We start from the raw sequence: 12794 nt of genomic DNA on the forward strand, positions 1-12794 counted from the left end.
ATCCACACTCCAGTACATTTTGAAGATTCACCACCCAATCTACATTATCAGAAGCTTATATGATATATAAGGTAGAAACTGTGAGAAGTTGCTTCTGTTCCCCTCCAGAGCTTGCTTGTTTAAAGGTGCAATTTTTTCTGCAGTCAGAGAACCTCAAACCACCATTCTCTGAAGCATCATGGCATTTCAAAAACTCCAGGAATCTTACTGAGATCTCCACTGCTCACAGATAAAGTTCCCTTTGCAAGAGAAGTATTTCTTCTTTAAGCATTTGTTTTCACATGCTGCTGAACAACCTCCTTTGACCACCTGGAGCATGAACCCCCTTGTTCCCAAGGAGGCAGCCAGAGAGCAGCACAGTACCTGAGCCTTCTGAGCCACGTCTAGAACAAGCTGGAACTTTTCAGACACAGTCAGGTCCTCTTTTGGGTGCTCCTTAAGCAAGAAAGAGACAATCCATTGATTTGCAGCTCAGATAAAATGCATTCTTACAGAACAAGGTGACTCCTCAACATTCTCAGCAATACTCATCTCACTTTTAATTGTCTCTACATTTACCATTTTCCTCTCTTGTTTCACAGCTATTTTTTATGTCTTTCAGTGCTGGTTATTTTTAGTTTTCAATGCTCTGGGAGGCTCAGGGGAGACTTTATCCTTATCTACAACTATCCAAAAGGAGGTTGTAATGAGGTGAGGGGGTCAGTCTTCTCTCCCAGGTAACAAGTGACAGACCAAGAGGAAATGGCCTCAAACTTTGCCAGGGGAGATGTAGATTGGCTATTCAGAAAAAATTTGTTCATTAAAAGGGTTGTCAGGCCCTGAAACAGGCTGCTCAGGGATGGGGAGTCACTATCCCTGGAAGTATTTAAATGACACTTAGATCTGTCACTTAGGGATGTGTACCCAGACCCAGTGATGGGGCTGGCAATGCTGAATTAACAGATGGACTTGATGTTCTTAAAGAAAACAGATTGCAAGACTTCTTCAAGATCCCACAGGACCTAATTTGGGCCAAGCTGGCAAATTAAAATTCATTTCAGAAATGCGGTTTAGGTTTGGAATATTTTAGGGTGAAGCACCAAGAGTGCCCTTACTAAAGTGCCCTTACTTTTAAATTACAAGAGAAAGAAAAAAAAAATGTGTCTTCACTTGCAGCTTGCTCTTCCTTGCTTTCCAGCTACCCACACAAACAGAGAGAAAGGTTTAAAGGTGCAATTTTTTCTGCAGGCATACAGGTGAAGCTGATCAAACACCTACCATCTGCTCAGAAACTTCAGGCACAATGCTCCACTGTATTCTCCAACCCCTAGGAATGATGGAAATATTTAAAGAGAGCAAGAACTCCATCCATCAACATGGCTTATTTGTAAAAGGTTAAAAAGCAGTTTTCTGCAATAAGCACTTATGGCTTAAAAGCAAATAATATAACCCCCAAATTAACAAAGAACCCACAATATAACAGAAGCACAAGTGGCCAACAACAGCCAGTTTTAAAAATATTAGTTAAGTAGATACTAAACAGAATCACTACTTCTGGGTTTTACAATAAAACTTAATGGTGTGCATGGAGTAAAGGATTAGGAATATTTTTCTCTTCTTTTTCCATGTGAAGAAAATTACATCAACTTACTCAGAAGCCTATTTGCTACCAGCAATTTCCAGGGAATACAATGTCAAACAAAATATCAATTAAGAAGTCAGAAAAGTAGTTTACAACAGGAACATTAAGGTCCTCTACACCATTTTAAGGTGCATTAAAAAAAAAAAAACAAACAAAAACAACAATCACATAGACTTAATTTTTAGAAGAGATTGACTTTACAACTGGAAGATACTTTGGATAAAATATTTCAAGAGCTATGGAAAAAGGCAAAACTGCCATTTTAGGCCTAGGTGAACATTCTCTGCTGGGAAAAACAGCAAGCTTCAATATTGAAGGTGATGTTCTTCAAGTACTCTAAGCATTGCAGAATTAGAAATACTAGAATTTCAGTGCTGAGGGATTTGTCTGAGAGCATGCAACACTGTTTATGATAACCCAAGCCACAAGATACAAAGATACTTCCCAATAATAGTAAAAGATTATAGAAACTGAGCAATGACACTTAGGATATTTGAGTTTGAATTTCCCTGTGTTAAATGTAAGAAAAGGTAGCAGTTTATAATTCAGTGCAAGGATAACAAAACATCTTTCAAACAAAGCATTACTTAAGAGAGTAAGCTAGTATTTATGCAAATACCTGGCTATGAGGTAATTTAGGGATAACCTCAAAATTGCTAAAAATAAGAACATAGGAATGGCCCAGCCATGCCATACAGCATTGATGTAAATCTGCAGATTAAGAAGAAAAACAAACAAAGAGAGATATGGATTACAAACTGGGGTACAGTGAATTACATGAAATACCACTTCCCACTGTGCTCTTGGGTTCAGAACCATGCAATTCATATAAAAAATTAATAAATTTTAGCCACTCTGTATTTGACAATGGCCCCACACTCAGGAATGCAAAATCAAAACTAAGAATGAACCAGATCTCCAGAGATGACACTGAACTAGTTCTCAGCTGCCTCAGAGAGAGCATTGAGTATTATCAACACTATAATTACTTGAAGGGGTAGGAGGAAAAAAAAAAAAGAGGTAAACCCTCAAGTCTGTGAATCTGCTACATGACCATGATATGGCCAGCAATGGCACAGAAGCCATGGTATTGAAGTGGAATTACAGCAACTAGCCCCATACTGGGTAACAGGATAAACTCTCATTCTATTATTTCAGGTCAATTAAATCCAAATTTTTACCAAGACTAGAAAGATTGCAAGAAAACAGGTTTTATTTTATGTAAAAAGTACAAACACAAAAAGCTTCAAAAGGTATTCTGTACCCAGCTTCTGAAAACAGAGACTACAGTCTCTCTGTGAAAGACACTAGGGTTTTTACTGATAACCACAAAGTGAAACCTTGCTCTGGCTCCCAGGTCCCAGAGCTTTCAAAAAAAACCCAGCTAAAGTTTCTTCTTTCAGTTTTTATCTGAAATATGGGCTTACCAGGTGAGGCAAGAGAAAAATCAGCAGATATGGAGAAGGGACAGACAGAGGGCACTGGGAGGGAAGGCTCCTTCTCAATATTCATTCAGCTGTGCCATGCAAAATAGCAGAAGGACTATAACTTACAGATAATATTTAACAAAAAGGTGTGTGACATTTTCACCACACAGCTATTGCCAAATCATTTGACAGAAATTCATTTTATATACACTATGACCAAAAGAATTTAGATAATTTAATTAACAATAGGAGGAAGGAAAACAACCAAAACTCCACTAGATACTTATGTCTCTTTGCAGCATCCAAACCTCATTAAGATAGCATAGAAATGCTTGAACCTAGCTCACAGACCTGATGTTTGCACAGTGAATCCTACTGAAATTAAAGCATTTTCCTCTCATCAGTATGATCCTATCAAATGGCAAAGAGCCCTGATGGGGACAATCAAATGTAACCACTCTCAGCATTTCAGCCCTAGACAAGAAGAAACTTTGCAGAGGCTGAAGTAACCATTGAATTACCAGGTCTGGGAGACAAGAAACAAGAAAGGAGTGAACAACACCCAGACAGTTCTAAGTTATTTTAACAATTACAAAGCTAGGCTACAAAAGACCCAGGAAACACAATTTAACTGGTTTTTTATATAACAGAACTGACCACTACTGCTATTTTGTGTCAAATGAAATTACACTTTTTGATTTGACTTGAACTGCAGCACAATCCCTACTCAGATACGGCAGTTTCAAAGAATTTCAGCAAATAATGTATTTTTTTCAAGTTCTTACTACTCCTGGAGGAGTAGGATAACTTACAATAAAGGCAATAGCAGAAGTGTAGATAGAATACCAGTCTAATAAGGCAGAAAGATTCTTCACAAAATTTGTAACAGGTTTGGCACCTCTCTCTAAATGGAAGTTGAGAAAAAACACAGTATTAGAATTAGCTGGGAGTGGTTAAATCACTTTTAAATTGCAAACAATCAAATTAGAAAACTACAGGAATATTCACAACATGTAATGATAAAAAGGCTTATCCAAATGAAAAAAATTAAACTCACCAATGTAACTGAACAATTAAAGAATGTATTTCCAAAAAATGAAGTGTTACCTAAGACAAAGATTATGTCTCAACTCTTATGTATAGACAAAGAAAAAAATATCAACATCATTTATAAGGGCACCCTGGATGCTAAAAGCAGCTTGTTCTCAGCCATGCTCACACTACCCCAAAGACCACTGTACAGGTCAGTTTGTCTCACTGTAAAACAATGTACATTAGTCTGACTGAATTACAAGCCACCAAGGAACAACTTAGAATCACAGAATCATTTAGGTGGGAAAAGATCTTTATGATCATCATTGCATTTGACCATTAACCCAGCATTGCTAAATCCACCAAAACCCATGCCCCTAAATGATTTTCTCTGCAGAGCCTTCCCACCCACCATCAGATCAACACTCCTGTCCAAGCTGGTGTCATCTGCAAAGTGACATGGAGCACTCCATGCTGCTGTCCAGATCATTGATAAAGATGTTGAACAGGACAGGCCCCAGTACTGAGCCCTGGGGAACACCACTTGTGACCAGGTGGGTGTAGCTCCATCCCCATCACTCTCTGGGCCTGGCCATCAGCCAGTTTTTTACCCAGTAAAGGCACACCTGTCCAAGCCATGATCAGCCACTTTCTTAGGACAATGCTGTGGGAAACAGCACCAAAGGCTTTACTACAGCCCAGGTAGACAAAATCCAGAGCCTTTCCCTCCCTTGCTCTGCTTCACCAGCTAGACTGGAGCCAGGCTGGATCTCCTGGCTGTGTCTCTGCAGGACTCTACCCATTGCTAGCACTTTGCTGCTTACTCTTGCTAAGCCAGGCAACCCAGCAGATGACCCCCTGAAGAAGTGTGTGTGCCACCTCTGCAGACTCTGGTCTGGCTGCAGGGGAGACTGAGCTGTGCTGGGAGAGGCCCACACACAGGCACACCCAGCCAGCAAGAACAACAGCAGCTCTTCCTCAGCTCCCTAAAACCCTCTTGTCCTTTTCACTACTTGGGCAAACTAGCTAGGGAACACAAGGAAACAGGAGAGGGCTGCTGCAAGGCCACCAAGGTGCCTGTTGCACCACATCAGTTTTGTGTTTCCTGATGAGAAGAATGATGATCCCTCCTGCACAGAGAGCCTCAGAAGCTCTCACTCTCTTTTGCAGTAGAACTCACAACTTTTCAAGTCTTTCTTCAAGAGAGCCTCAGATTTGCTGTCCCAGTTTGGCTTGTGACCTATCCAAACACGCTTGCTGTGTGAAGTAATTACACAACTATCACTGGATTTCCTTAAGCTCCAGCAGCACATCCAAAGCAGCAGATGAAGGAAGTGGAAGGGCACACCCAAGGCACTGGAAGAGCTCATGGACTCAAGTGCTGCTTCCACCTGCTCTGCTGCAGCAGCCTGCACCAAGCCCATAGAGAAGATTAGGACTTGAAAGGCTGGAAATCACTGGTGACAACAACACTCTGGAGAGCTCTGAGTCAGGCTCCTTGGACAACAGGGATGTAGATTTTGTGGCTAACCTAGTGGAAGTTAGGAACCACCCCAAATTTAACTTTAATACTATTTTTTAAAAGGCATTCTGAAGGCAATGCATGTACACCACTGACAACAAATCACAAATATTCTCCCAAATGAAACCAGAACAAACACAACAAATAAAATATTGCTAAGTACTTACTTAATCTTCTCATATTTTCAGTCAACCTGAAAAATAATAGATAAAAGCAATTTGTTAAATAGACAACTGGTGCACACTTGTGTACATTTGATCCTTGAAATACTCTTCACACTTAGAAACTATAAGCCTTTATTCTTGCCTACTCTTTATTATTTCTTGCTACAAAATGTGTTTCTACTAATACAATCTACCTTGCATCAGACCAAAAACTGAAGTTTAAAAGATCTCCAACCTAACTAAGACTTTGTTCACTGTTTCTGGGAGGCATATGACAAAACCTGGTAAATAATACAAATCTTATTTTATTTCAGACAGTAGATAAACTTAAAATCTCATGTTTTGTCCAAAGTAGTCAAAAAACTTTTGAGGTAGTTCTGTACTTTTATTTGTTATTGAAACACTTGCTCAAACCATACAAATGTTGGTTAAAAAGAAAAAAAAAGTGAGAAGAAAAGTAACTTGTAAAGGCACCAAGAATTTCTCAAAATGACATTAGGGATTTACCTTCTAGCACTAAGTGGCTCTTCTGTTTCCACTGTATTCTCTTCTGGCTGAAATCTGAAGTCCTCAACATACTCCCCAAATTTATCACAAAACCACTTATGGAGTCTTGAGGAGACTGTGTGACAGCTCTTATCTATAAAAAAGAAGCACTAAGTATCAGGATAATGCTAGAAGACCCCTTAATCCAAAGCCAGCCCATTCCCACACACGGTGCTTTGTTGGGAAGCACACTTTGCTCAGCTTCCCCATCCCTCACCAACACTCTTTGTGGAAACTTGCAATTTACTTCTGCCATTGCACAGGAACCCAACTGCATTAAATTGGTAAAATAACACTAAAAGTGATTCCTGCATTGCTCTTAGGACAGTACATGAAAGCATCTTATTACCCAAAGTACAAAAAGTAAAACATCCTAACAAACAGTAATTTTTAGCAAACACAGTAAAAACATTTTCTGGTTAAGAGACTTCTGTAAACCAAAGCCCGACGTAAATCGCAGTGCTCCCTGTTGTGCTGAAGGGTCACCTTGGGAAAAGCAACTGCAAAGCAAAACACTCCTGAGCAAAGAAATGGACAGCCACCCTGCAGCCACAGGGATTTGACAGGAAAGGGAGGTGGAAACATAATCAAGATTCTGCTAGAGCCATTTTTACTTCCACTTTCCAACCACAGATAGTTCATAAAGATTTTGTGTGTGTGTGTCTTCATAGAGCTATACAAAAAAACCACACAGTTTCTTTTTTTCTAAAGGCAGCCTTCAGAAATTATGCTGCATATACCACTTTCTATATATGGAATATACAGTCATAATACTACCTGGGAAGTCTTACACAGCAAAATAATGAAGTGAAGCACACTTTCTGTGTGTCAGTTTCAGTGGAAAAATAACATAATATAGGGGTACATGGCAAGAAAATCAGGCTAAAAGCCTTAAGGCACTGCAAGTGAGAATGAAAGAATCACCTGTAACTCACAAAATTGTGGTCTAGAAGGAACAGACAGACCATTTGGAAACATAGCTCAATGCAGCAATGTCACCAAGAGGATACTGGTCATAATTACTCCATGACCAAATTTAGTACAGAATTCCATTAAATTAATATATGACTAAACAGAGGCATGGAAGATTCATCAGCCAATTACAACAGCCAAAAAGATGCATTTAAGCTCATGAGAAAAAGCCACTGGTGCTCAGAAAATAGAATCAAACCATTTACTAATGATTTACAATGAAATCTAGAAAAAATAAGGAATCTAGTGACTGTTTACAGCTGGGACAACATTTCTATTTGAGAATAAAAATATGAAGTAGCTTCCCACATGCTAATACTTCAGAAAATACTGAGAAAGAGATTTTGACAAGAGGAAAAAAATGTCAGGTTGTAGCCCACATAACAGAAAGCACTGACACTGAGGAAGTACAGGAGGGGAAATTTCAGATTTAGTCCACAGATTTAAAACCCTAAATCTCGATCACAAGCGGTAGGAAGGGAAGTAAAAGTGCACTGAAAGATTAAGAATTTAACTGTTGCCTTAGTTCTTTCATACATCAGTAGTACATGATTGAATTCATAATTAGCATCAGCTTGAGAAATGGCAGTGTAGGTGTCCAGCAAATTAATAACTCTTAGTCTTACTCCTTCACTAGAATGTCTCTTCTTTTAGATGAAGGAAGTAGTAATATGATTAAGGGCATAACAGACCTTCTGCAATTGAGAACAAAACAGAACATTTTTTCTATATATTACATATTTTCTGCTAAGTCAAGGATCAGCAAAGCATGCCAGAATGATGAAGTGAGCCAATAGGTTTCATTACATACCTAAAGGCCTTACAATACACAATAAATTCCTTGCTCAGGTATGCTAGGTCAACTACAAAAAGTAAATGCAGAATCATGTACAGAGAGAGAAGTTGCTTGAATTGTCATTTATAATCAGCTTCTTAAGAAGCAAGATTTGATCTTCTCAGGATCTAAGAAAAAAAAAAAGAAAAAAATCCAACTGAACTAAAGCGCTGTTAGAGATCTGACCAGGCTCACCTGTTCCATTGGCTTGTGCCTGTGGCTTTGCAGGTTGCTGAGCTGCAGGCACCTCTTCTGCCCTACAAAGAAAACAGAAACAATGTGAAATGTTACAGAGGAAGAATTTATTCCCTTTTAGGTAAAGGAAACACCAGAGCCTCCATGGTTTCCATAGCTGAGATTATACAATCATGACAAAAGAAAACCCAGCTTACACCCTTTCACAAAACTCAAAATATTCACTGCACTTAGGATCCTGGGAAATAGCATCCACTGTGAGGTGGGGTTTAGCCATTCCTGTCACCAACAGCTCCATTTCACCTTACAACAGCTCCATTTCATCTTACAACTGCTCAACAATGTAGTATTAAATTTCTTGCATTATTTATGCCTTTGTGTGGTATATTCATTGCAATGCCTGCCAGGAAAATTCTTCAGAGCCATGACTTTTCCCACAGCAAGAAATTAAAAGGGATTCTGTATCACAAGTTGATAACCACAGCAGCAGAACAAAACCACAATTTAACACACAAATCTTGAATCCTGCCATCGCTACTAGGGTCAAACAACTTCACAAGAGGAACAGGTGTTAAGAATGATTTAAAATGTTATGTTGTAAACTCTCAAAATACACAGATAACAACCAATTTGAAAAATAACTTGAGAAATCAAATAGTCTGAAAAATTGCAACAAAAATGTTCTAAATATATGTCAAGAAGCTGGCATCATTGGTCTCACCTTTCAAAATGACTCAAGAATATTCTCATCCATTAAAAGTGAACAGATTTTTTAAAACACAAATGCTTTTGGCATTCTGTACATGTGCAAGGCTTCAAATTACATTTGTACACAGCCTCCAACTGCCAACTTGTGTTGAGAATACTTCAGGCTTCAGTCCCAAAGTCTTCATTCATCTATGCAGATATCTAACAGAAAGATTTTTCTAAGGAAGCAGGAGCTTTGACAACTTAACACCAGCCACAGCAAGCTTTGGCAGGGAGTTGTATGATTGAGAAGATTACTTCTTGAAATAAAAGTGTCAGTTGTGCAATTTCATGATCACTCATTTATCAGGCAATGCAAGCATTTTCAAATGTTCCTTTCATCTTTTGCTCCTCAGAAAGGAAATCAAGTGAAACATGGTCAGCAAATGAAGAGCAAGGAGAGGGATCCCACTGCACTGGGCAGATTGCAGCAATACAGATGGACACACAGTTCTCTCTCCTGTTGTTCCTCTAGAAAGGATGTTAGGAAAAGATGTCACTGTACTGCCTGCACATGGAAAAGGTCATTACTACTGTGTGCTGCTCAACATTACCATACATCAATGAACATGATGGAGACCTACAGTACATCCCTTCCTTCCTTAGCATTCCTGATCCTTAATGAGCTTTCCACATCCTTGTTCATTTCTAAAAAGAACATTTAGAAGTAGTTTACTGATTTATGAATTACAGCTCGACATTTATTGGTGTTAATTAGCAGAATTCAATGTTTTTGGCTTTGAAAGACACTTGCTTTCATGATTCGTCAGGACTTTTCCCCATGGCTTCTGTATTTGCAGCAGAAAGTCCTTTTGAAAGTCACCTGAAATGTCATCAGTTTATTTTCTTTAGCTAAACTTTAACTTTGGTTCCTGTGCCATTTTGCCCCAATTTCTATATAAGTCACAGGTTCCTCATCTAAAAACTCCTCCTATCCTTGCTTCTTCTCCCATATCCTTGCATCTCCTCCATTTCCAGCTCTCAAAAGACAGACAGCAACAAACATGATCAAATTTGCACCAACTCTTACACAGTGGTATCTTGTTTTCCTCTACCAGCCACACATCAGATGGTTACACCACATATTGAGCATTTCAGCTGAAATCTGTCATTCGGGCTGTGTTTCACTGAAGCTGAAGCCACATTTAGGTGGAAAGGAGGTGGTCATCAGTTACTCAGCCCATTCCAGATGTGTGGAGGCACTGACTGGGGTGGTGTCACACCAGAGCCAAGATGAGATCCCACCACTGTCAGCTGTCAGAGTCTTCAGGCTGGGTCTTCCTTTTGACATGCTGGGATGTGTTTTCAAAAGCAGCACAGCAACATTACTCCTCACATTTCTTGGGCAAAAAATCAAGAAAATCTCACCAAGAAGTAGCTCTGTACAGCAGCCTTACTGGGCTCCATCAGGAGCACATGACAGCTGGCTTTGGCCCTTCTTGGTGCTTTTGTTTCATTTTTCTGGCAATGTCTTACTTGCCATCTGCCTGTTACTTCTTCCCCATGAAGAACCTGACCTTTACGAATCATCAGGTTAATGACAGCTCATTACTGCACCTGTGAATCAGGTTATAATTAGCCACTTCAGACAGATCTGTGACAGGAAGCTCAGAATTCATTGTTTGGGCTTGCACACCTACTGGGAAGTTCGATTGTAAAACCAGGTCATGTTGAACCATCCAGTTCATCAAGACCACTGACAGAGGGAAGAAATTATCTTTCCAGGTTTCTGAACCACTCTTCATGCCAGAGATAATATAAAAGGCTGAAAAACACAAACAGTCCCCAGAACAGCACTGTGTTCCTATGTGGGCTTCCTAACCGCAGCCTGAACCTAAGAAAACAAGCTGCATTAAAATTCCTCTTGGACACACTTTCCACTCAGAAAAAGGTGTAACTGGTAACACCAACACATCCCTAACATGAAGCTAGGTCATCTCTATGCAACTAGAGATTGCAGCCATTTAAAGCACAGGCTGTTTGAAACAGATAAGAGCAAGCTCAGACAGTGAAGGAGACAAACACAAACTGTCTTTTTTGTTTATTTTAATATACTGAGGTCAGGGAAGCATCAATATTAATGAATATTAGAGCTGTTCATGACCAGGTCACGTGTAACTCTCAAAAGCAACTAGCACACTCTGATGCAGTGTCCATTCAGAGCTGCCCCACAGAACAGCACCCAAGTGCTATTTAATTATTTAGTTGCAAGCATAACACAAAAGTTAAGGGAACCTTGACACTGAAGACCATTTCCCTAAAATAAACATTTTTGTTTATGCATATTAGGCCCTGAATGCAGCTGCAAGCTGAGATGTCTGTGAATCAACAGACTCCCCCAAAAAACAGGATGCAGACCAGAATTGCTGGACACAAGAGGTGCAATCACTGCCATGATGTTCTCAGACATATTCAAAGCAATTTTCCCACAGGCTAACTCCAAGTTCACAAGCAACCCACCACCAGTTTTTCAACCACTGTTGTAGAAGACACTCAAGGCTGTTAACACTTTTCCTACTGCTAAAAGCAACCTGAATATGTGTGTACTTCCATCAAAAGCACATTCCAACCTCATAAATGCAAAAATAAGCAGGTATTTTCTTAGCCTAGTTTAAAAACATATCTTTCAGGTATGCATGGCTTCTTACCCTGAAGAGCTGTTAAAAAACCAAGTTAAATAATCTTCATATTTTCCATCTCCTTTCCATTAAAACACACCAAACATTTCAGAAGCCCTTGCTATTCTCATCTACAATGAAGGAATAGTGATTTATGCAGAAGCATTGTCTATTTGGTCCTTGTAAAAATAGTTCACAATGGTACTAATAACAAGGTGTGCTGCATAAGTCACAAGCTCCTGGTAAGTGGTGTTGCAAAACTTTTTGTTATTTTTCTTTTCTGCATGACTGTAGCTCACAATTTGGAAAATATGGCAGTTACAGCTCTCACAAACTATTCCAGATTATTTATGCATCATTCTGCTCACAATATGTCATAAGCTTCAGCTGCCATACCAAATGCTGGGATATTCTGAACTGTATCTGTGGAAAACTTCAGCTGAGGCCACTGTATCTCTGAATAATCAGATATACAAACAATACACCATGTATTGTTTGAATAATACAAACGATACACCATGTATACAAACAATAAACACCATGACAAACAAAAGCACCAAAAATCCTCTTCTTCCACTCTACCCTCTTCCCTGTGCACAACTGTGACCTCAATGAAGGAGGCCCATGTTCTTCACTAGAAAAAAAAATTTAGATTTTGAACTTGTTTTCTCCTTGCAAAACATTTTTCATCATGTTTTATATTGATACATGTATTATCTGCCTCACGAATACTTTTGAATACTGCAACTTTTAAAATAATTTCTTTCTTATGCCAGAGCACAGTTTGATTTTCGTTAGTATTAGTTTACTTCTGCAAGCAAAAGGAACAGTACATGAAAACTCCAGCCTTCAACTAAGTACCACAAAGCTGCTCCCTCCCCTACCAGGGGACATATGAATCTCTATTTTAAAACTGCTAACAATAACCTTAGAAGCAGGGTGAATTTGACATAACCACACAGAACTTGCTGCAGCCACTTTGCTTAATAATTAAATTTCCATCAGGCCATATTTATTTATTAATAAATATTACTTTGCTTAATAAAATTAAATTTCCATCAGCCCATATTTAATTTCCAATTAAATATGGGCTATTACATATTTGACTACGTAAG

At 39.0% G+C, this 12794-nt stretch overlaps 1 protein-coding gene across 1 annotated transcript in view; it reads right to left on the reverse strand.

The window, feature by feature from the left end:
• The window catches only part of GRAMD4 (GRAM domain containing 4), a 76312-nt gene that overhangs the window by 14514 nt on the left and 49004 nt on the right, over positions 1-12794 (reverse strand). The window contains exons 5-11 of the mRNA XM_066550783.1: positions 8315-8376; positions 6274-6406; positions 5770-5795; positions 3861-3952; positions 2241-2332; positions 1258-1306; positions 364-435 (exon numbers count right to left, since the gene is read on the reverse strand). Coding sequence (XP_066406880.1) covers positions 364-435; positions 1258-1306; positions 2241-2332; positions 3861-3952; positions 5770-5795; positions 6274-6406; positions 8315-8376 — 526 coding nt within the window. The remainder of the gene's footprint in view (positions 1-363; positions 436-1257; positions 1307-2240; positions 2333-3860; positions 3953-5769; positions 5796-6273; positions 6407-8314; positions 8377-12794) is intronic.

Source organism: Molothrus aeneus, chromosome 5 (genome assembly GCF_037042795.1).
Source record: "Molothrus aeneus isolate 106 chromosome 5, BPBGC_Maene_1.0, whole genome shotgun sequence".
In the NCBI taxonomy this organism is placed as follows: Eukaryota; Metazoa; Chordata; class Aves; order Passeriformes; family Icteridae; genus Molothrus; species Molothrus aeneus.